Genomic DNA, 26,407 nt, shown 5'->3' with positions numbered 1-26,407 from the left:
TAGACAGAGAGGCAGGCAGAGAGAGAGAGAGAAGCTCCCTGCTGAGCAGAGAGCCCAATGCGGGACTTGATCCCAGGACCCTGAGATCATGACCTGAGCCGAAGGCAGCGCCTTAACCCACTGAGCCACCCAGGCGCCCCCTTTCATAACTCTATGAGGTAGGTTTTATAATGAACTCCATGGTACAGATGAGGAGACTGAGACATAGTAGTTAAAACTTGCCCACAGAGTCCAAAAGCTAGTCAGTATTGAGCCAGGATTTGTACTCAAGCAACCTGGATTCAGAATTTGTGCTTTTAACCAGTATGTGATATTGTCATTAATGGAATAGGTAAGAGCCTGGGTTGTAAGTTCACATATCTGTCACTTACTAGGCAAAAGCAAGTTACTTCACTTCACTGTTTCAGTTTCCTCCTCTGCAGTGAAACGTACCTGTATGTAACAGGGCAGTGGAAAGGATGAAGTGAGTAAATATACATGTGAAGTGTTAAGAACTGTACTTGGCACATAGTAAACACTTGGTAAAATCAGTTATTATTACCATATTATATATACCTTTACTAGAGGAAAAAAACTGGAAAGATTTATCAAAGTGAATACTTTGAGCCTGATTACTTATATGAGTCTGATTATATTCCCATGTAAGACTGTAAGGCTGATATTTTAAAATATTCCTTTAAATGATGGAAGTATTAGTACAGAAATTTTATAAATTTCTTCTGAATATTGATATAGGCACTGAATATGAGGGCCATGATAGAACACAATAATATTATAATAACAATACTATAATTTAACAATAATTAATATTTATTTATTAGGCATTAATTATGTCCCAGACACTGTTGTTGATGCTTTACAACAACTGTGTAAGATAAGTAATACACTTAGTCCCATTTTACAAATTAGGAGAAGGAGGGACAGAGAGGTTTAGTAACTAGTTCTGGATCATACATCTAATAAATGGTAGAAATATGAATTCTGGGTGGCAAGGGAAGATGTGTAAGATAGGCTCTGTCTTCCCTTGATCTTTGTGACTACCCCAGTTCCACTAAGTTTCTGAAACTCTGGCCCAATAAATCAGGAATTGATAGTGAAAATAAATGTGGGATCACTAGCTTCTAACTCATAGCACACTGCCCATCCCTCTTCCCCTTGAATTGCTTCCATATTATTTTTATAATTAAAAACAGAAGTGTATTTTATTTTATTTTAAGATTTTATTTTATTTGACAGAGAGAGATAACAAGTAGGCAGAGAGGCAGAGAGAGAGAGAGGAGGAAGCAGGCTCTCTGATGAGCAGAGAGCCTGATATAGGACTCGATCCCAGGACCCTGAGATTATGACCTGAGCTGAAGGCAGACACTTAACCCACTGAGCCACCCAAGCACCCAAAAACAGAAGTGTATTTTAAAAAGACTCAGAGAAGGAATCTTGGATGGCTCAGTTCATTAAGCGTCTGCCTTTGGCGTAGGTCATGGTCCTGGGGTCTGGGATTGAGCCCAGGTCTCCCTCTCCCTCTGCCTGCTGGACCCCTTGCTTGTGGGTGCTATCTCCCCTTGGTCAAATAAATAAATAAAAATCTAAAAAAAAAAAAAAGACTTAGAGATCAGGAGAATTCTTGACCAGTTATAGATTTAAGTTTATTCTGATTATAATCACAGATGTTTGCTCTTAGTTCTAAATTTCACCAGAGTACTTATGTAACACTTGTGGGCACCAACTGCTGGTCTAACAAAAAACAATAAAAAAGACATAAAAATACACAAGAAGAAAGGGAAAGAGATATAAAGAGAAAAAAATGAGGCAAAGAGCAAAAAGTGCAAGATATACAGTCACAGTGTGCTAAAAATGCTCACAGTTGATTTTATTAGGTGGCACTGTTATCTACTCTAATTTAGCTGTCCTCAGACTGCCCTTCTAAGGAATTGACTCCAAAGCCTTACTTCCTTGGTCATAACTGAGGCATTAACTAGAATGGAATGACCCAGGATTTGTCTGAATTTATTGACTTCCTTGGCAGAACTTCTGACTATGTGTTTAGACACATTATTCCAAGTCAAGGCAGAGCTGAGTTGGTCGCTGGGTATATAACACTCTAGACGTAATCACCAGGAGCATTCTCTATAACCAAACCTAAAAAGGAAACTGCTAATATGGTCCATTCAAGCTAACATAGGACAGAAGTCCTTCACTTTCAGCTGTGGAACATATTATTTGTATTATTTGTATTTTTGGCAACATATGTATTTTCCCAATTGTAATTTGTATAAGCTAATATTACAATTTGTTTGCGTTCTTTGAAAACTGTTAACAGTAACAAGTGGTGCCAGAAAAAAGGATAAGTTAGCCCAGCAATAAAAACCTAATTACAGCATTATAGGGAATATAAAATAAAATATTAGTATGTGAGAGGATCTCATTAAAGCATACATACTACAATATGCCAAAAGAAAGACAAGGAGGCTTCCTTTTTTTTTTTTTTTTTTTTGCAATTGCGTGCCAGTAAGCATACAAGGAATAAACCAAATTTGTGAGAAAAGAAAGCAAAACAAACATTTGATCCAGTGCTAAATAAATATGGAACTTACTTACTCCTAATACAAGGTCATTTTCAAGAACTTTATAATGGGTCTAAATAATGGAGACCCTTTATTATTTATTTCCCACATCTCTATGCTATTTAAAAATTAATCTAACTGTGATCAGTAAAGCACATTGGTCTGAAAAAAACTAATTTCCCCTCAAACACAAAGTTGAATTCTCTAAATGTCCTAAATAGCGTGTGTTGAGTGAAAGATAACTGTTTTGGTCAAGAAGAAAGGAGAGGATTTGGTTTTGGTAGCGTCGGGAGTTGAGAAGAACGGGATTTACCACGATGCAGGAGTCAACCTCTTCTGATGGAGGATAGTGAGCCTGTGAGAAACCTCATCTGTGACCAGATTACTTTTATTTCCGAGGCATGAAAAACACCTCTTTATTCACTAGCCCCTTACTTTCCCAAATCAATGTATAATTTTATTTTTATTTTTATTAAGTAAAGCTGAATAAAGAATTGATCCATAACCTGTACTTTCCATTTGATACCTCTGAAACACTGAGTTTGTGAAATACTGGACACAAAGACCAAATGATCTAGAAAAGAATTCTGAAAAAGCACTCAGATATTACTTTATGTCAGTATATTTTACTGTAAAAACCTAAATTCAAATGCTATTCATATAAAGAAAAACCCTAAAACTTCATCTGACATTTCAGGATGTTGCTTGTAAAATTTGACTATATACAAAACAATTACTATTGTGCTATGTAAGAGGCCAACTTTCACCTAGTTAATTCTTCCCCAAATCAGGAGATCATTGACTCTCTAAGAACCCAGGATTCTGATTACTGTAATATTTGCTTGTTAGTAGAATTTGACTTGTACTTAGTTTTGTAAAACTGTATGTGTCAGAAGTTGCATTTATATCCTTTCTTCATTCAGTTACTCCTATTATGTAGAAATCAATGACCATGCTTTAAAAAAGACTCTGGTGTGATCCTATTAGGCTCTAAATGAGATGTTGGATTTCAAAAGTTTACTTAGCTTGAAAGTAAATAAATTAAACTTGCTTCTTTGTGAGATTAAGATGTACCTGAGAGTTCCTCACTACATGGTTATTCTAACACGTCATTCTAACTAGAATAACAATAATAGTGATTTTTAAATTTATCACATTTCTTCTTATAAAATTAAAGAATTAAAAATTACATCCCCCCTCAGAAATCACGTTTTTGCAAATTATGACATCCAGCAGAGTTTAAATCAGTGAAGAAATCTGTATTAACATGTATTTATATATAAGAGATACACAAACAAAAAATTCACCCCTAAAGCAGCCAAATAATGTCTGTCCATAATATTTGGGTAAATACATGGTAAACAAGCTATAGGATTTGCCCATTTACCTTTAAGTTTGTTCCTCAGCTATTCAGTCTAGTAAGACCTTTGCTGCCCTTATCCTAATCTAGGACTGCCCTGGGAGTCTAGCCTGCTTCTTACCTTCTCTAGGACACAGTTTTATAAGCTCAAATCCAGACATTCTGAGAATGAATTTGTTTCCAAGGCATTCTGAAAGCAGCCATCTTTGGGGGTAGAAATGTAACAAGCTTCCTTAGAACCTAGTTCCATAATTCTGGTGCTTTTCTCCAGCCACCTAGGATAAAAAACCCTTTAGTTTCCTTACCTACACGTCTCTCTAGTCCCTTCTGCAGACATTACTATAGTATTAATGAGAATGGTATTGTTTAGTCACCTCTTAGTTTGTTCTGAAGTTCTTGTACATTGTAGGTAAGAAAGAAGCAGAAACTTGATTAAATGGGTCAGTTCATCTGGCTCAATCCCCAAATCTTAATGCAAATGCTTTGCTTATTTGCTTACTACTTGACTTTTAATCATATGTACTGAATAGATTATGTAAGGCAACCTCAAGGATGTCTTCTGTTCTGCCAACCAGCAGGGTTCCAAAACCATTTTCTAACTATAATCAGTTGGTATACAGTCATAAAATTCCAATTTTGTTCACCATTCACCTGAACAAAATATGATTTCTATGAAAATACATCAAAATGTATTGAGAAAATGCCCCTCAATCCCAAGGAAACACGACAAGTGTTTCAAACCACTTTAAAGATCTATTGCTTTCTTTTTCCTTCTTTAATATGACACTATTGATTCTTTCAGCAACAATCTACTAAATCTCTGCTAAGTCAGAACACTGGAAGCTGAATCCTACCATCTTAAATCATTCATATAATTGGGAGTACCCCTGACCCTGAAATTGCCTTATGAAGCTCTATTTGAACAAAATGTATCCCGTCCCCTATACCTTATTGTCAGTCCTAATCGTGACTTTCAGTTGTGGTAGTACACGTTCCACTTCGAGATTCCATTCTGCAGCATCTGTTGTGGATTCCAAAATATCTTCCTGTTTGGCAGACTCGTTCATATCCTAAGAAAGGAAAGATATCACAAGATTGAGAGCTTATAAAAAGAAACAGTAAAATTTTGAGGCATTTTAGCAGGACTGCACAATTTATATCAAGCATGGTAGTGTCAAAATTACAGTGGCAGAAGAAGTTTATCTGTCCTCCTAGCCATGTTGAAAGAAAACAAAGCACAAACCTGGTAGAATAGCAAAATTAGCATTTTTAAAAAGAAGCAAATACATGATTCAACCATTTTGACAAAAACAACAACAATGCTTTTGAGATATCAGTGTGAACTCAATGGGAATACTATCAAATTAACAAGCCATTTAGTTATGTTAATTGATAATAGTAAAGGAGTACAAACATTCACACACTTGGTAGGAAAATATTGTCTCAGTTTGAATATAATGTACTGAAATACAAACCACAAATCTGAAAGACAAAAAAGATAAGATCCCAGAAGCCAAGGGGACACTGCTTACAAATTACGTAGCTTTAAACCGTGATTTAATACAGACATATTTGAACTTAAACAGGGTGGGGGCCACATTTCTGCATCTGGTTTCTGCTCTTGGGTAATAAAATCAATTCATGCTTGTTTTTTCAATTACAAAAGAAAAACCTCCTCCCCCTCTTTTTTTTTTTTTTTTTTCATTTTCTCAGCCTTTCACATTTGGGCATTAAGTATATATGGATCTGAAACTATAAAGAATATACAAATTAATGACTTAAAGATAAAACCTATCACATTAATTTTGGTAACAATTTTTCCTTTAGGCTTCTTTGATAAATTAAAAGAAAATGGAGGGAAAGCATATAAAAATGTATGAATCTAGAAAAAAAAGAGACCTGAGAGACATAAATAGCCAAATACATATGTACATGATTCTAGTTTGAACAATCCGTAAGAAGATGTTCTTGAGATAATCAGGGAAACTGGAATGTGGAAGAGCATTAGATGATAAAAGGAATTATGACTAATGTTAGAGGTATTTATAATGTCAATGGTTACATTTAAAAACAAAGCCTTATAAATTTGAGACAAATGCTGAAATATTTACAGGTAAATGGACATGATGTCTGAAATTCAAGATGCTACAAGGCAAAGGAAAAAGAGGGGGCCTCTGGAGGAAACATGGTTGACAAACTATTACCTGCTGAAGCTGGATAATGTTACATAAGAGTTCATTATCTTGTTCTCTCCATTTCTGTTTATGTTTGAAATTCTCCAGAATACAAAACTTAAAAATAAAAGATTATATAAATAAGCTCATGGTGAAATTTCATTCTCAGTGTGAATTTATGTCACTAAAAGACGTTTTTTAAACAAAAGCTCATTAGACTAGTCTTTCCAATCCAGTCTAATGCTAAGTATAAAGAATAACCTTATATTGGGATTTGTATTTTGGTGGGAGATTGAGGTCTTTAGGGGCTTTAAACTCCTGACTAAGTCCCTAGAGCACTGATGGCATCAGAAAGTCTCTCTCTCCTACCTCCTAGTTCATATTACCAAGACCTGAACAGACTCAGAGCCCTAAAAGGAGCATATGTTGCTTTTTGTTCAGAAATTCAGGGGGCTCTATAGTTCTAACCACACAATTGAGGATGGATAACTAATACATGCCTTGCCATTTTACAGTACATGGTCTGAATTTATTCAGGTACATTCTACTTTAAAAACCAGAAGTATAAAAATAGAAGTATTGATTAATGTAAGTAAAATATGGAAACTCTAAGTGAAAAATGCTCAAGATTCTGTGTTAAACATTAAGGTGCTCACTTTAATATAGAAATACTGTATTATTTTGAGTACTAACAGAACCCAACATACGTCATAAAGTGAATCAGGGTAGCCCAAGAACACCATAGCAGGGCGGGGGCGGTGGGGAGGACAGTATTCACAAAGTAGACATGTGTGAAGTTTTATGAGACAAATGCGACAGCAGGAGAAGTGGGACTGAGTCTCCCAGTTGAAACCTAAAGCTGTGAGGAAAGTTTTGTGACATGCTACTGAGACAAAGGGGCATGTCCAATCAGCAGCAATTTTGTGAATCTTAATAGAACGTAGATGTTCTAGTCCCCGATTTACAAGTAAGTTTCGTTTATGGAACCACCATTTCAGCAAACTGAAGTTGGTACTGCTGATTAAATCCCGGAGCCAATTCTCAATTCCATTCTCTCATTCCCGTTCCTTCTTTTTCCCTTCCCTACAGGAGGGTGGAGTCCAGAATCACCAGACAAGGCTAGAGAGGGTACTCATCCATAGTCCCACTTTCTTCAGACCTCAAGTCATAGGACTGTTCATCCTCAAAGATTTTCCTCAAGGAAGGGCACATTTTTCTAATTTTCCTAAAGGCAAATGGGTTAGCAGTGGCTCTCTCTGAATCAGACTCAGAACCTAGGAGTTACTAAGGTACACGGAGCTCAAAAACTGAATTAAGACATCCCAGAGCATAAGCTGCTCTTTGGTTTACATTGGCCCTTTAGTAAGTCAGAACTTTTCTTAAGTTCTTATTTGGTTCCCTTAAGCAATGATTTGCAAATTCCGACTCCCAATGTCCTAAAGTGATTTAATATACCAGCTGACATGTCTTCACTCACTCCTAGGCCACAGTTAATATACTGGGGGGAAATGGCCTAGTTACTAAATGAGGAAGGGCAAAAAGAGAACATTAGGCTTGGTAGAGCAGGAGTAACTTATTCAAACTATACGGTCTCTTTCTGTTTCCATGTTTGCACATCTATTTCCTAACCTCATTCCTCAGTCAAATTTTCCCAATGCCTAATAAATGGAGACATTAACTGAGCGAGCCCTACATTTGAAGTAGAAATCACTTTAAAACTGTATCGTGTCCTGGTTATAATAACTTGAGAAAACCTTTCCTTCCCAATTGTATGTCCATTTAACAAATGGTATTTTATGTGGAGATATTAGTAAAAGAGAAATAAACTGCTGTTTCCATTTAATCAAAATTTTATATCAGCATGACAAAATCCCAGTCCCTCTCTGAAACAACATTAACTAAGATAAAGCATAACTCCTGGGAAATTGTGTTTTCTAGCTAATGCTGCTGAAGAAATTGAAGAAACAATTAGAAGCTCAATAAGACACAAGCTATATCCAGAAGTCTCATTTATAATTAATTAATTTACCAGTAAGCCATTTGTAAAGCTTCTACAACACACAAGGTAAGAATCCAGGCACTGTGTTTGGTGTGGAAAGATAAAAGCATTTAATCCCTGCCTGCAAATAAGCCTTATTAGGGGGAGTCTCAGGCTAGTTTATGGAGGTAATAAATGGACCCAAGGGAAAAAAAAATATGAAAACTGACCCTAAAACGGTCAGTGGAAGAACAGAAGATAGTCTAAACCATCCTATAACATAAACCTGGGCTCAAACAATGGGGCATACCACAAAAGCCAGTTTAAGGATCAAACATACAATGTTAAAAGCCTGCTCAGAATCCTGTTCCAGGAAGTAATCTCCCTATTTCCAGGTAATACTAATGGGATGGTTAAGCATCTGAAGAAATACTATATTCTGTGTATCTGTTTATATATATAAACACATAAAATTGAATGTGTTTGTGTGTGTATAAATGTATGTATGTATGTATGTATATTTATAAAATTGGATGTATCTAGTCTTATAGTTATAGGGGTAGAATAAGGGCAGGCCTCACATATCAACAAGGGAGGGTAAATAAAGCCCTTTGCAGCTTCTGAGCTGCTGGGTAGCCTATATGGTGCTGCGAAGGTGTTCTGTCACACTAGTTTAAATGCAGTACAAAATTTGATAGACCTTCAAAAATACCTTCACCTCTAATTAACTGGGGACTCCAGGTAGGCCATGACTACCAGTAGGGGAAGTAATGGATCTGATATTAACAGGGACAGACTGGCCCATTAACAAGTATATTTTTTATAAAATTTAAATTCAATTAATTAACATTTAGTGTATTATTAGATTCAGAGGTAGAGTTCAAAGATTCATCAATCTTATATAACATCCAGTGCTCATTACATCATGCCCTCCTTAATGTCTATCACGCAGTTACCCCCTTTCTCCAGCAACCTACAGTGTGTTTCCTATGATTAAGAGTCTTTATAGTACCCCTCTCCGACTTCATTTTGTTTTTCCCTCCCTTCCCTATGATCTTCTTTTTTTTTTTTTTTAAGATTTTATTTATTTATTTGACAGAGAGAAATTACAAGTACACTGAGAGGCAGGCAGAGAGAGAGAGAAGGAAGCAGGCTCCCTGCTGAGCAGAGAGCCCGATACGGGACTCGATCCCAGGACCCTGAGATCATGACCTGAGCCAAAGGCAGCGGCTTAACCCACTGAGCCACCCAGGCGCCCCCCTATGATCTTCTGTTTTGTTTCTTAAATCCCACATATGAGTGAAATCATCTGATAACTGAATGGATAAGGAAGATATGGGGTGTGTGTGTGTGTATAAAATAGAATACTACTCAGCCATCAAAAAATGAAGTCTTGCCATTTGCAATGATGTAGATGGAACTAGAAGGTATTATGCTAAGTGAAAAAAGTCAATCAAACAACAACTACCATTAACAAATATTAATATTAGTTCATATTAATATTAATATAGAAAACTGTTACAAGTGATACAGTAGAAGCACTGACAACATTTTTGGTAGACCTGATGAATTACCATCTTAAGCAAAGAATTAAAAAAAAAAACTCTTTGGAATGAAACTATTTCTAGTATGTAGTACATATGCACTATTGGAAAACTCCATAAGGGAAAGGGAACTAAGTATTACTGAACAAAGCATTGTTGATTATGACTTCTTGCACTTACCCATTCATTTCAGTTTTGCTATAATAACAAAAATCTAGTGCTATAGGATCTTTTGATCCCAAGGGTCCAAATCAGGTTGGGCATTTAGCTCTGGTTAAGATACTCCATTGGGAATGAAGAAGGAAGAAAGCTAGAAGTAGGATGAAGTAGAGTTTCTAAAATTTGACTAATCATGGATACACTATAGTACTTCCCCTTATTGACAGAGAAATACCTTGTTTAGTAAAGGGAAAACATATGGCTGCATGGGCAGACCCAAGAGTGAAGCTCAAGGCTCAGGCATCCATGAGAAGATGTTTCCTTAGGAGTGGGGATCCTGCATCAGAAGTTACAGAGAGATCTTAAGTTCAAATGGGAGCCTGGCCAAGAAAACCTAGATCGTGAGGGCCTGGGCAGAAACTGGATTCACAGACTTCCTGGTGAAAATGGGAGATAACTGAACTAATGAAGCATGAGCAAGCAGAGGCTCTTGAATCTTCAGTTACCAAGGCCTTTTGCAAGAATGAGATATCACTGTCAGACTGGATACTGGTAAATGCTGACATTTATTAACCATAATTAAATCTTTTAGGATGTCTCTTATTATACTAATTCTATAATACAATGGTGCTCTCTTTCTCTCTCTGAGAAAACTGGGTATGACTGAACCTGCATTAAAAGTTCTCAGATAGTTATAAGTTTTGTGTTCTTACGTTTGCTTTTAACGTTTTCCAGTAGCCCCTCAGTATCAGATGCAGTGATCACCTCTGGTTGTCTGCTTGACTTTCTGTAGCACCTCTTCTTCCTCCTAAACTTCTGTGGGCTTAGAAATCTAATATCCAAACTTGTGAGAATTTAGGCAAAGTGAGAATACAGGGGAAATATGTGAGAGCTGGTGAGAATGCTGGTGGTGGTGATGAGGGTGGGACTTCACAGATTTCTTTTTTTTTTTTTTTTAAGATTTTATTTGTTTATTTGAGAGAGAGAGAGAGAAAGAGCATGCACACATGTGAGTGGGGGCAGAGGAGGAGCAGAGGAGGAGGGAGAGGGACAAACAGACTCCACACTGAGTATGGAACCCTACCCTGGGGCTCCATCTCACCACCCTGAGATCAGATGCTCAATAGACCGAGCCACCCAGGTGCCCCTTCATAGATATTTTTGTAATGGTAGTGATTATACTTATTTTGTTCAGAGTCCTTTCTGGAATCTTCCTAATTTGATGCTTTGTTCCACAGAGGAAATAGAAGAGGTGGCCAACAAGCTAAGTACTATATATATATATATATATATATATATATTTTTTTTTTTTTTTTAAGATTTATTTATTTAAGAGAGAGAGTGAGTATGGGAGGGGGAGGGTAGAGGGAAAGGAAGGGAGAGAATTCAAGCAGACTCTGCACTGAGCAAGGAGCCCAACTCAGGGTTCAATCCCAGGACCCTGAGATCATGACCTGAGCCAAACTCAAGAGTCAGGTGCTAAACTAACTGAGCCACTGAGGTGCCCCTGGCATTACTATTTATTAAAGAGGGTTTCTCCTAAGGGTATCTAATGTCCTTCTTTCTTTATCATTGATCAATAAAAAGTTAGAGGGATAAATAAGGTATTTCAGTCAAGAAAAGTATTCCACTGAAATCCAGTGATTTTAACAAATCACATTGAAGGCACAGAGTTAAAACCTTTCATGTCCCTACAAATCAATTCTTCTTCATGATTAAAGAAGCATAAATCATGAGTCTGATTCACTATTTTCTTTTCAAATTAGGTTTTAAATGATTTAACACTATATTACTATGAAGAAAAATGTTTAATACCATATAAAAAGTATTTTCGGATTTGTTCTGAAAAACTAAATTAAACCCTGGCTATAATCCATCAAAAGAAATAGATAGATGATAGCCTCTGTCTTTAAATATATGAAGTTCATAAAAGTTTTCAATTCAATTTTAAGACTATCAAAAGAAATTTTATTGTTATAATGTGGCCTAAGATTTAAATAAATTATGCTCACAAATCAAAAAAGTTAAAAAGCTTCCTAAACACAAAATTAATTTGATTTTTGAATAAGAATTCTGAAATTATTTTTGAATGAGAACCAACTTCCAGTAATTATTTCTGTTTAATATCTCAAATACCTGTCTTTGTCACTATTTCAGCTATTTTAATGTACAGTAAGTACAAAGGTAAAACCATCCCTGATTTTTAATTTTCTCAAGATAAAAACCAAAAGAAAGCACCCCAAGAAGTATGTATGGAAAAGCTGTCATAGACACTAGAGTTGGTGTTACAGAGTATGCCAAAGGAAGTTTAATTCTTTATGGAATGAACTTCTACAAGGCTTCTTTTCTCTGGGATGGCAATGTTATGGATATACCAGTGCCCAAATACATTTGAAGAGCTCAATTCATGTACGTACTGAGAAGAACATGAAAACCTATTAACTGTCAAGATCACATAGTCCCAAGACTCAAGGAAAAGGGAACTAAACTGTCTTGAGAACTGCCACTGTGGTGTAAAATGTCAAGAGGATGGGTCTGGAGTCCCATCTCTGCAAATCTTACCTCTATCACTTATTAGCCCTTGGTCAAGTTGCATACCTCTCTAAATCTCAGGGTTGCGATCTCTAAGATAGGGATAATGGTACTCTCCTCAGTGGAAGGGTTGTGGTAAGGATTGAATTATATGATGTATTTTAAAAGGCTTGCACAGTGCCTGGCACAAAGTAAGCCACAATATATTTTCACAGTTACATTTACTATTATTAAATGTGAAGCATGGTACTAGATTCTTTCGCCTATGTTAAATGCCCATAATAGCACCATGAATCAAAAGAGACTTATTCCCATTTTGCAAATGAGAAAAGTGAGTTATAGAGCAATTACCTAATTTTCCCTATGTCACATCATTAGCAGAGTTCAGGGTCCAGGCGATGTTACTCTAGAACACAAGCTCTTAGATACCTTAACAAATGCCCATCAATCCTTTGTTATATAGTTACAACTACATTCTCCCGGTTTATCACTTGTCTTTTTAACTTTATGGTGTTCCCCATCCCATCATTTCGTTTATAGACTTTAATTTTTATGCATTCAGATTTATCAGTGCTTTTCTTCTCTGTTTTTTAGTTTTCCTGGCAGGCTTTATCATGCCAAATTCAACCTGTATGCATAACCCTTGTCACTCATGTTTTTGTTTTTGTACCTCATCATTTTCTAATTTGTTGATCCATGCGGGGTTTATTTGGATGTACAATATGAGGGAAGAGCCTATCTTTTTTTCCAGATGGACAGCCTGTTATTCCATCACCCTTTAATTGAACAGTCCAGTTTTCTCCACTTATTTGCACTGCTTCCTACATTATTAATACTACAATATATTTGGATTATTTTATGAACTCTGTACTTCGTCAATTTGTTTCTGTGTCAGTATATTTTTTTCAGACTTACAAAAAAAATTACACAAATAGTACAAAGAATTCCCATATGCCCTCATCCAGATTCACCAAACGTTAGCATCTTACATAACCTCAGGGAAATTATGTATAAAGTGATACAGTGTTTCTAGTATAGTGCTGAGATTTGGGGATGTTTTCAGATTTTTCTTTGTACTTTTTTGCACCTTTGTTTAAAAAATAAGGAATATATTTCACTTTAAAAAAGAATAAAGTATTTTTAATAAAAGCAGGTAATAATAATAAATTTGATAAGCTTCCAGAAACTAGCTGGTATGGGTGTAAATGCTTTAGGAATTTGAATGAGAGAGAGAAGTGTGTTTTAATGGAGATGGTGAGATCTAAGTTTAACCTTATAAGGATGTATGGAATGCTAATAGGCAGAAAAGAGACAAGCCAAGTGTTTATAGTCAGGAAAGCACCATAAGCCAAGATACTGAAATAGAAATGCACATGGCTTGTGAAGATCATATCAAGAGTGACTAGGGGCTTAGAAAGGCAAATGCCGAGGAGCAAAAAAAGAGTTAAGAACTTTGTGAAAGACCTCAGAAGCTAAGGTGAGGAAAGGAATTTTGTCCTCTAAGCCAGAAGGGAAGTCAGGAAGAGTTACAAGCAAGGTAAAAATGAATTTATCCAAGAAATCTTTATTTAGCACCTACTATATGCCAGATACTATTCAGTAACAGGGACACTTAATAAAATGTTAAAAATCCTCATGAAAGAACATTCTAATCATGTTTTATGAAGACTTACGGGTTATAGATTTGTGGGTCATAGAACTGAATGGGGCTGGGGTAGCTGGGAAGGTGTCACCAAAAAGGCAGAATTTGAGCTGAACTTTGAAGGCTTACGACTCAGGTAGAGAGATGATGAGAAGACATTTTAGATAGGAGACAAAGACGAGAACAGATATGCTCATAAGGTGTTTGAAAACCCATGGGAGGATCCATTTATCTAGAATAAAGTTATTCCAGCAGAAGAAATTGAGGTTGGCTATATGGACAAGTTGTCAAATTGCCAAGAGTCTGGAAATTCAGACCAAAATATTATTGTTTTATGATCTACATAAATTGACCTATTAGCAGTGAAAAGCCATCAAAAGTTACTGAACTCAGAATGACCTTTTGAAAGTCGCTTGGCAGTAAGTAAGATAAAAGAGTAGTGAAAAATATTGTGCAAAAGGGTGAGGGTGGGATTGAAGGAAGAGGATCAAAGACCATTTGGGCCATTATTATTACATAATCCAGACAGGAGATGAAGCAGACATGACCTTGAAAGATAGCTAAAGGGATACATATGAGAAATATTTTCAAAAGCAGCATCTGCAGGTCTTAGTGAGACCAACTAGATGTCTGGATTAAAACAAATCATTAGACAAATATTCAAGCACTAACACTGCTAGAGGTGAATGGGTGGGGTTGGGTGGATTTAAAGAATATAGGTTTCTATAGGACTGAGAAAAGCACACGTTCTGGGTACCCATCTAATACATGAAGTTATGTAAAATATCTGCTATTGGCATTGATTGAGGAAATATAATCTATCCATTTAGAAAATAACAGCTCTCAAATGAATCCTGAAAAAAGATCATATTAGTTCTCATCAAATTCCCCTTAGTCATTTCTGTAGGGGAGACCTTATATGATAGCAGATTTAGTCCAGTGGGCATTTAATAAGAATTCATGTGACATAGTATGAAAATAAAGACATGACATCACCAAGACTTCCTAATTTATACAAAAATGCAAGCCTTCTTGATAACTTATATCCTATATAAGCTTCTTACTCAAAAATACTTGTGGCAATCTAGACACTTATTTACATTGAGAGACTGGGGCTTTTTTACTCTCCTATAGCACATAAGAATGTTGGTAACATTCCAGTCTCTTAGTTCCAAACTCTAGGAAAGGTGGAAAATTATACAAAATAAGAAATGCGTCAAACTAAGTGCTGTGTACAAGTTAGGTTATATTAATCTCAAAACAACACTGGGAAGAATTGTGTCACCATCGTACAGAATAAGCAGAGTCACAGGTTAATTTACTAAGGTTAAGTGTCTAGTGATGCACAGTCCCAGTATGATGCAAGGATTATTTTCCACCCTGGTGTCGACATCGAAGGTATGTACTCAGATCTGGAAAGGACCTTGAGAAGTCCTTGCTTCACACTTCTTTTTAGGCTCACAATAAAACCAGGACGGAAATAAGGATCTTTCCTGTTCCAAGTGTGGATTCAAAAGCTTCACTAGAGATCAAGCAAAACCCTCTTTTACACCCAGCAAGAACTGCCATTTGAGCTTCTTCTGAGTAATGCAGAGTACAGCTTTTTTTCCTCTAACCTACATTTTCGATTCACCTCCAGATGTAAAACTGATGGGGTGGTACAGGTTAGTTACCAGAGAAATAAAAGCATTTGCTCAGTCATAATGTGTTCCATCGCACTCAGACATGTGGTGCTTTAATTGTTTCTCCTGTGAAATACCAACCGCAGACTTCTCAGTCACAATAGAGGAGGGCAAACAAATGTTTTAGGAATGGAGAGAAAAACCATTTTCCTCAAGCAGGAATCAGAACCAGTGATAACCTAGGGGGCAAGCTATATTGCAGAACAGTACTTTTTTATCCCCTGCCCTACTCAGAAATGATGTTTTGTCAAGAAGTGAAATGTAAATCAAATGTAAAATGAAGAAATTTAAAGTATTTAAGATATAAGCCAAAGTAGACCCATCTTCTTCCCTTTTTTGATTATAATCTTGCAGACTTGCCACAATGACACTCTAAAACTGAGATGACATTTTTTTTCCAAGCCCAGATTTTTGCTTCCTCACAGCTTTTGCTTTTTAAGCTAAAAATTCTCTCATTCTTGGTACAATGAATTTTTTGCTAAGTAATTAAAAACCAATTGTGTTTAAACCTTTTGAGAAAGTTGGTTTTATGCTGTCTAACTCAGAATTTGGTTTCTAAAACCTCAAATTTAGCATCTCAAGGAAGAATGGTATCTATGGCATGTTTGAAAAAAATGTTTTGAAATGAAGTGATGGACATTTAAAAATAGAACTCAGAGCGCACAGCTTCCCTCCCATCTTTTTTCCACTGGGGGAGGAGAATGACACATCTGCGTTATGCTGCCACAACACTGCTGCTGTGATTCTACTGAGCTTCAGAATGGAGGGGAGCTACAAAGACCACTTGTAATTACAGTGTAGCTGCCACAACCATGCAGGCAGTTTCCAATTAACATACTCGAGATAGAACTAGAAATGGCCCGAACACCTGCCTAACACCTCACCGCCAGCACCTTCCTTTCCTGCTCCCACCCCTCACATCTCTGAAATTCTACTGCACCCCAACCCATCAGGAGCTCTGCCCAACTGTGAGAGCTTTAATACAGCACCCGTGTCTTCCCCCATGACCGTTCTCAAGGAGTCTTTGGCTAAATTTTGGATTTCAGGAATATTTAGGAATTAGAGAGCGACCGAGAGAATGTGGAATTTTGTGGGCTAGACTTGAAGACTGCTATTTACTCATTTTTTCCCCTTCTAAGAAAAGCTCGATGAAAATTCAAATAACTAACCTACAGATCAAATTTCAGAAGATAAAGCAATCCCTCAATAACTGCAAAAATTATTTTCTTGAAAATATTGTATTTGGCAAAACCGTAATTGCAGTAAGAGAATTAGAGGGTGAAATCACAAAATAAAAGGGCATTAAAATGTACCTTTTGAACCTCAGAGTAAATGAATGTTCTGAAAAACAACTGCTTCCAAAGCAAACTGACTTCACCCATGTAAGCATTCAATATTGACTAGAGGAAACATTTGCTTAGAATGCCATTATCAGTGTTCATGAAACATTACTGCTCAGGCTCTGTGTAGGCAAACGCTTCAATGTTTAGTCAGTGGGCACCTGGTAGCTCTATACAAATTCTTCAAATTCGCAGTTAGAGGATTCAAATCCACTGTGGTAGTCAGGAAAATGGACCAGCAGGTCTCCTTCCAGAGAAAGATGTGCTGCCTCACTGCCAGCCTTGTGGCCAGCAGATAGCCTCCTGCTGTTGGCTCCCTCAGGCTGTCTCACCCAGAGAGGCCACCTCAACCTGGTAGTATGTCCTCCCCAGGGCAGCCTGCCTCTAGTGACTGAGCCAAGTGGGGAGCACTGGTGTCAGACCTCTTCAACAGGTTGCCAAAAGCTTTGTCAGGCCTGAACCACAGCTAGACATCTCCCTCAGCCTGACTTCTTCCCCCCTTCCTTTCACAATGAACATCCTGGACCCCAAACGCAGGTCTCACTGTCCACTTCATGAGAACGTAATCATTAGCACGTCTTTTCCATGCCCCTTCTCTCTCGTTCCATTTACCACAAATCTCAAGAAAATGCTAGGTATGCTCATCTTCTTGCATTATCATGGAACTTAAGAGCAAGCACATGTTTTAGGATCTCAACATCACATTATTTAATGAAAGGAGGGAATATAAGTAGATTCCTCCCTGCATCATCTTACTTGGTACATAGAAGAGATAATATGTACCTGTTGAGCAATTCTTTTCTCTCTGCAGATTAAACTGTATTTGCCTATAAAATTACAAATATAAAATATTGTTCATTCAAGCATGTATTCATTCAATGTTATTCAATACTGGGTACTTTCTACATGCCAGGCACAGGTGAAAAAGTACTGAAGAAAGTTCCCACTCTAGAGGATGGTGCATTCTAGTGATTGAGATAGGCAATAGATAGAAATGAATACATTGCCAGGGTCTGGAAAGAAAAATAAAGCAAGGTAAGAGAATAGAGAATGATTGGAGAAGCATCTGTTGTTTCGAAACCATAGGTAGAGAGGAATTGCTATCATCCATAAATGGCTGGGGTGGCCTAGTCACATCCACATTTCGTATATCAATTTCCTAGACAGAACATAATATTTTTGTTCTAGTATAAAACTCATTGCATGCAACTTCCCTAAAATAATATTTCCTCTGCATCGTGAGTCCACCTGCTGCATCAAACATAAAATCTTAAATCTATGTTATTAACCTATATAGCAGTTCTGTCTTGGGGAAAGAGCAGCCTAAGCCATCATAAGCTAGAGTCAGATACAGCTGTCTCAGGCAGATGGCTTTAGTGGGCAACATCATAAGCCTGCCAGATTTTTTAAAATATGAAAGGGTTTTCTGCCTCATTAGTACTTCATGGCTGACCATCCACAAACACCTGGTGTTCAGACTTCTTCCTCTTATGAAAATGCAACCATATACAGTCTTAGCTCAAAGGGGTTTATGTTATATCATCTTTGTCCAAAGAATCTAATACCTAGATAATTTATAAAGGCACAGGTAGGGGAGAACTTACATAGTTCAATTAAGGTGAAAAATTGAAATCAGGACCTACAGGAACTTAAGAGTAGTGGGTAGTGGTAGAAACAAATTAAATTACTTTAAGGCCTTCCCAATTCCCACACTACATTGTCCAGAGGGAATCCCAGGCTGCCTTTAGAGGTCTTTATTTACACCATCAGTGGAAGAATAAATAGCACAAATGACAGTTTTGTTCTGAGAATAATGGTGTATTCATCTCTTTTGTTTTATTTCCTTATGCTTTAGGACAACTTTGTTGTCATCTTCAACACATACAGGAATACTGAGCACCACAGTGTCTTTTCTTAATGTGGGAATCAAATCTTACCTACCCTGCTGAACTCTCGTATGAGGGAAAGGGAAGTTTAGAGCAAACTTAATTCAGCTATTGTAGATTTATTAAGTTTTTTAAGAGTATACTGTCCCAAGGTTATAAATTTCAGTTTTTGTATCTGTAAAAGGGAGATAACAACATCTCAAATTCTTCACAAGGTCAGTAAAGGATGTGGTTTAAAGTACAACTGACCATTGAGCAGTGTGGGAGTTAGGGGTGTGGAATCCCAATTAACTGGAAACCTGGATATAACTTTTGACTCTCCCCAAATTTAACTTTTTTATTTTTAAAATTAAAACAAACAAACTTTTTTTTTTTTTTGACAGAGAGAGTGAGTGTGCGTGTGCAAGTTGGGGGTGGGCAGAGGAAGAAGGACAAAGAGAATCTCAAAAAGACTCTCCACAGAGTCCAATGTGGGGCCTGATCTCATGACCTTGAGAACATGACCTGAGCCAAAATCAAGAGTCGGATGCTCAACCGACTGATCCACCAAGGTGCCCTCCAAAAACTTAACTTCTAATAGCCTACCATTGACTGGAAGATTTACTCATTAATTAATACATATTTTGCGTGCTATATGTATTATATATTGTATTCTTACAATAAAGACAAAAGAATATGTTACTGAAAAAAATCACAAGGAAAATACATTTCCAGTATTGTACTGTATTTATTGGAAAAAGGTCCATGTTAAAGTGCACCTATGCAGTTCAAACCCATGTTTAAGGGTCAACTGGACTTTGAAAACTACAGAGTGATTTGCAAATGTACTGTTGCAACTAGAGTTATTTGTTTGGATTAAAATGTTAACACATTATTCTGATATCCTGTATCAGATTATATTATACTCTCAATTTTCAATTAAGCAGTAAAAATACATTCATTGGGCAACTTCTATGTTACACCATGGAGAATATAAAAAATGATAGTTATCTCCTATAATCCTGTAAGGAGCTTATACAGATCAGATTTGAGAAGGGGAATGTGGGATGATGTGGTTCTGGGTTTTACCAACATTTACTGAGCACTTTCTATGTGCCAGACATCATTATAAACGCCTTATATGTAGTAACTCTTTTAATCTCTAAAAACCCTATGAAAAGAAAACATTTTTATCCTCATTTTACAGATGGGGAAGATAAGGCACAAGAATTTTTGGAAACCTGCCCAAGGTCAGATATCTAGTAACTATTAAATGTATTGAAGTTAACTCACACATTTAGGCAAGTTAGCTACAGCGTTACTCGTTATGTTTTATTGCATTGCGAGTTGGGCAGAAAACCACAAATGTATCATTAATGATAACAAATAATGCTGACTAACAGTAAATGATAAATGAAGAGATCATCCTGGGATAAGATGGCCACCAAAGTCTTCATGATATGAGCCCAAAGCTATATCCAAAATTGTTTGCAGAATTTAGACTAGAAAAATAAAGGGCAAATGAGACTATTATATTCTATACATACCTTTTTGAGCAAGCAATAGGTATCACTTTATTGAAATATACAAATAGGAAAATACAAAAATCCCATACATACTTTTCAAAAATCTCATTGAGTGGTTCTCATTTATAGACCAGATTTATTTCCTAATTAAAACAGAGCAAACATTGACTTAAAACACTGTCTGACTCCTATCCATACACCAGTCTTAAAATAATCTACTTTATTTCAAATAATTATCTATTAAATATTTTCATATAATCAAGACCATTCAAAACTAGCCACTTATAATGGAAAATAACTTGAAATCAAATAATGTCTTTCTATAATAAAAAATGACAAATTATATTCAGCTTATGTGAGTAGCACTGTGTTGGTTTTTCATGGTGTAGACAGGAGGCTGCCCCACTTGCCCCTCTGGAGTTTTGTATTTGTTACAATTATAACATTTTATATATAGGGAAAGAATTTTTTGAGAGCTACTTTTCACATGACACACAAAACAATGGCAAACATGGTTTCTACTTGTTTTAATTTCCAGCAGAACAAGTGTACTGTTTGCTTGTTGGTCCTGTGTGTATCCCACGTTACTTACCAAACGATACGTCTGGGCCTTTAAGCCATTGAGATCAATAAAGTTTTCTTCATTGTCTGTCTCCTCTTCCTTAGGAAAAAAAAAAAAAGTAAATAATTGTAAAAAGAATGTATTTCCAGTTTTTGCATGCATAATACACTAAGTTCAACACAAAGACTAACGCAGGAAAGGGTATTTAAAAGCCTAGTGGTGTGCATAAAGTAGGGCATAATGTTATTAGCAGCTCATCTGTTTTTTGAGGTTTTGATGGTACCTTTTAAAATAGGGCCTTTTTATAGTCACTGAAAAAGGAAAAAAAAAACAGAAGGTAGGGCTGCTGCTGTAAAACGAGGGATAAAGAAGAATAAAACAAGAGTGTTATGATGAGTGCTATGAAGTGTGTAAGCCTGATGTTTCACAGACCTTTACCCCTAGGGCAAATAATACATTATATGTTAATAAAAATAATAATAATAATTAAAAAAGAATAAAACAAGAAACACTGAAGAGCGGTATATCTAAAAGAGAAGAGATAATGAAAGAAATGAATGGCAATTTTGAGAACATGACTAAAATGGACAAAAATGAGGTTGACAGACACAGAATATCTTCACCTGCTCCCAGGACCAGTCCCATTAATGCATAATTTTGACATCTCATCTCTTACATGCTCAAATTTAATAAATAAGTAAGATTAGTCATTAGTACTGTCTGGCCCATGGCCCCTCAACTCTAACCTTGTATTAACTACTTAAAAGGATAGTTCAGGTATATTCTAAGCTGGTCCTGATCCTTGGGCCAACTGATATGGGGGGCAGGGTCAGAAGTGACCCTTGGAGAGGCAATCCCTTTCCCAAAATACAAAAATGGAGTCTGGGGAGGTTCTAAAGCATATAGAACAAAGAAAGAAAAAAAAGCTCCCCTTTCTCTTCAAAGGTCTTTAGGTGGATGAATCCAATCTAGTAAGGACTTAAGGACATGGTAAGACAGTGAATGGAACTGGTCCTCAAAGGAAAAACAAAACAAAACAAAACAAAACAGTAAGTGTGTGTTATTTGGCAGACATTTCCACACATACAGTTCTACAAAGCTGCAGTGGGAGATTTCAAAGATGATCTTTATCTTCAAGAACTCATTCAAATGTAAGAGTGGTTCTGAGACCTGCAGCATCAGCATCAGCACCAGCAAGACCCAGGAGCCTGTTAGGATGCAGATTCTAAGGTTCTATCCCAGATCTACTCCGAAACTCGGGGGTGGGGACACTAAGGTAAGCTATGAGAACTACACTAATCTTTGGGGGAATTGGAAAGATTTTATGAAATATGAAGCAATATAAATGCAGAGTATAAATACACTCAAGTGACATTTACTTTTTTTATGTTTACATTTTTTTACGTTACTTTTTCAGAGAGGCAGGGCAGTGGAGCACAGAGGTGTGGACAAAATTGATGTGATTGTTTACATCTTAAATCTTAGCCATAAATGCAGATGCACACCTTTGAGATCCAGCTCAGTGTATTCTGTGTTTGCACTGCTGATGACCTACTTACCAACCAGAGTAAATGACCGAACTGCCAATGACTCAAGGCCCATGGAAGAAGAGACAAGTTTATTATGCTTTTATCATAACCTAATCAGTACTGTTTACATAGGGAATCAATAAATATTCGTTGAATTAGTACTGGATTAAATGCTAATAGGTAAAAAGCTTTAATAGTAGGCAGTCAAAAAAAGGATTTATGTTACTAAATATTACTAAGAGAGCATTCAAAAGGAATTCAAATATAAACAGACTTAGAAAAAAGTTTCAAAATAAACTAAGAGGATTCTGATTTCAGTAATATAGAAGACACTCAATAATTTCCCACTATTTCTTTGCATATAAGTACATAAGTACTATGTACCCTCTTAATTCTCTAACTGCCAGTCACTAAGTACATGATTATATACAGCAGGTGAAAATATTGTTTTGTGATCAATACTTCTTTTATCTTTTTTTAAAGAGTTATCAACGTGTCCTATCTTGACAAGTCTAAAATTAAAGGATTCTAATTTCTAGATGATTATAGCAGAACTTCACTCTGTCAGAAATAATTTTTTTCCAACCTTGAGCCACCGCACAAACGCTGGCAACAAAATAATGTAACATCCCACCATCCAAACGTTTTCTGGCACTCATCACCTTAGCGAGAGGGATGGGAGAGGTAATGAAGGGCTACTTAGACAACATGATGATAATAGGAAAGAAAGAAAGAAAAGGGAAAATTCAAGAGACTCAACATAAGGGAGCCAGCAGCCTCAGAGGCAACCCTTTAAGGAAGACCTTCATTTTGGTCTAATGATAGTAGGTCTTTACTGTACAGTTGGGAAGAAATGTGCAAAGAGGCTGTTTTCTAGTTTGTTTCTCTAATTTACACACCTAATGATGCTGCTTTGGATTTTAAAAGTGCTTAGAAAAAAATGAGCTATAATTTCTAAAAGTTACATAGCAATTTGCTGACAGCTGATTATGAGTCAAATATTTAAGGAGCACCCCACTTTGCACTAGTAACATGGAGATACAAAAAAATGCAAAGGTGGTTTCCATCCCTACAGAGTCTTCTTTCTGACTAGTAGGTTTTTGTACTTTTTTCCCCCTCACTGGCAGTTTTGAGTTATGTCCCTGAAGCTAAATGTCAATGCACTAGGACCAGGTTTCTATCGATAAACCATTAACTAATAAATACTTATTAAAAAGTGAAGATTAGGAAAATACCTGAGTAAAGTAAATGAGGTCAACGAATGGGAGTATGCAAGAACTTAACATTTTCTAAGCCTGAATGGGAAGATCTATTATACAAAGAATAAAGTCGGAACTCCTTAAAATGGCCAAAATGATCTGGACCTGGTCTATCTTTTCTGTGAATCTTAAACCACACACATGCATACACCCACCATCCTTAGGAAATCTGGCCCCAGTGGTCTCTCAGTTCCTTGATCAAGCTAAGCTCGCTCCTGCCTCAGAGCTTATGTACATGCATTTCCACCTGGGTCTTGCTCAACAGGTGCTCAATAAAACACGTGTGGAATGAATGAACATATACTTACCTTAACTTTTAAAATGTATCATGCTTTTAAAATATATCTTATAAATTGATTAATTTTCCTTCTATAAATAACAGAATTAGCTTTTTCCTATTAATGGTTTAAAATATTTATACTGCTGGTAAAATTCAAGTTAAAAACTTTGACAATACAAAGCATAGAAAAGGAAATAATCAGGGTGCCTGGGTGGCTCAATTGGCTGAGTGTCTGCCTTCATCTCAGGTCATAATTGCAGACTCAATCCTGGGATTGAGCCCTGCATCAGGCTCCCTGCTCAGTGGGGAAAAGGAAATAATCAGGGTGCCTGGGTGGCTCAGTTGGCTGAGTGTCTGCCTTCATCTCAGGTCATAATTGCAGACTCAATCCTGGGATTGAGCCCTGCATCAGGCTCCCTGCTCAGTGGGGAGTCTATTGCTCCCTCTCCCACTTGTCCTCTCTCACTCGCTCTTCAATAAATAAAATCTTAAAAAAAAAGAAATAATCATCCATAACCTTTCTACCCATATATAACTAATGTTAACATATTATTATTTTTTCTTTTTGGTATATTTTACATACTTGGGTTTATGCATACAGCAGAAATTATCATCTCTGTATCACTAACATTTCTTTGTAAACAATTTTTATGGCTACATAATATTCTACTATTTGGAAATAGTCTAATTTACTTAATGGTTAGTTTCAGCAATTGCTAGAAAACAATGTAGCATATAATAGCTTAATAAATTAGCTGAAATATAGAATATACTTATTATCTAATGATTTATTTACTTTTTGAAGATTTTATTTATTTATTTATTTATTTATTTGAGTGCAAGCAGGGGGAATGGCAGAGGGAGAGAAGCAGGCTCCCGGCTGAGCATGAAGCCCAATGCCGGGCTTGATCCCAGGACCCTGAGATCATGACCTGAGCAGAAGGCAGATGCTTAAAAGGCTGAGCCATCCAGGCACCCATTATCTAATGTCTGAAAAAGTCACCTGGAAAATGTAATTGATTTATGGCAATAAAATACACTTTAAAAAAAGGTTTGTCCCCCTACTATTTTAATTTCAGATCAAAGGTATACTTCCTAAAATAACAGGGTCAATCTAGCTCTGGTTCTGTGAAAGTGCTTTTTTTTCCTACCATGTAAATAGTTTAATCTGTTATAAAGACTTGATCATGTGGTTTCACAATATGAATAGAATGTTAAGAATGGTAAAGGCCCAGATGCTGCCAAACAACTTAAAAAATGTTGGTACTTAAAAGTGTTTTTAAAATCTCCTAAAGGGTAGTACTTATCCTAATTTTAGAAGCATATAGGAGTTCCTGAGAAATGAACAATGTTCTTACAAAGTAGAATATATTAATCCTAAACCCTACTATTCTTTTGTAAATTCTATATTATTTATGGTTTATTTCAAATCACGAATGGTTGCTAATAAACTATTTACTCATATAACTAGTAGTCCAGTTTCCTGTTTAGTTTGAGAACTTCTGCTATAATTCAGACTTCAATCTTTAGAAAACATGAGCATTAACTTAACTAATGGTCTAAACAACTGATACTTGGTGCCCTATTTTAAAAGCGTTTCTTCTCTAGAAACAATGAAATGAAATACATTCCTAAAAATGGAAGTTTGGGGGAATTAAGAGAAAGGAAAGGAATTCAAAGGTAAAAAGAAACAAAAAGTTCAGTAGCACACATACCACAAATTCTTCATCCACTTTATTTAATGTTAATTCTGCATCATCTTCTGGGACAGTTTCTTCTTCTAATTCTTCCACTGGGTATGTTGGTCTAAAATAATAAGGCTTAGTATGTGATAAGAGTTAAAAACAAAACATTTTAGCATGACAAAAAGGTATAATGTGAATTTTAAGAACCCCTTCTATGCCAGATTTTGTCCTTTTTTACTATGCGCCCTTCCATAATCACTACTACATGTCTGATGTATACTTTTGAAACTTTCTATTTTTAGTTACGTTAGTTATGTTAGTTGTGTTAGCTCTACGTAAAGAAGCAAAAATGTTTATCTCCAAATTTAAAGAATAAATATACACAACTGGGACGATAAAATACATATTGTTTTTTTTTTTAAGATTTTATTTATTAATTTGACAGAGAGAAATCACAAGTAGACGGAGAGGCAGCCAGAGAGAGAGAGGGGGAAGCAGGCTCTCTGCTGAGCAGAAAGCCCGATGCGGTACTCGATCCCAGGACCCTGAGATCATGACCCGAGCCGAAGGCAGCGGCTTAACCCACTGAGCCACCCAGGCACCCGATAAAATACATATTGTTATCCAACATTCTTTTCCACTAAGTTACCACATTTAAGTACATATACATTTTTCTCTTTTTTCCCCCTATACCTGCACTATTCTACTGAACAATAGTACCATAACTAA

The 26,407-nt window shown here is 36.3% G+C and overlaps 1 protein-coding gene across 2 annotated transcripts in view; it reads right to left on the bottom strand.

Moving 5' to 3' along the window:
• The window catches only part of IFT57 (intraflagellar transport 57), a 53,494-nt gene that overhangs the window by 20,642 nt on the left and 6,445 nt on the right, over positions 1-26,407 (bottom strand). For both annotated transcript variants that reach the window (XM_059164231.1, XM_059164230.1), the window contains 3 exons: positions 25,709-25,799; positions 20,956-21,024; positions 4,869-4,991 (listed from right to left, as the gene is read on the bottom strand). In XM_059164231.1, coding sequence (XP_059020214.1) covers positions 4,869-4,991; positions 20,956-21,024; positions 25,709-25,799 — 283 coding nt within the window. The remainder of the gene's footprint in view (positions 1-4,868; positions 4,992-20,955; positions 21,025-25,708; positions 25,800-26,407) is intronic.

This window comes from Mustela lutreola, chromosome 2, assembly GCF_030435805.1.
Source record: "Mustela lutreola isolate mMusLut2 chromosome 2, mMusLut2.pri, whole genome shotgun sequence".
Lineage (NCBI taxonomy): Eukaryota > Metazoa > Chordata > Mammalia > Carnivora > Mustelidae > Mustela > Mustela lutreola.
The sequence above is the reverse complement of the archived record's forward strand: the minus strand, read 5'-3'. Positions and strand labels throughout refer to the sequence as shown.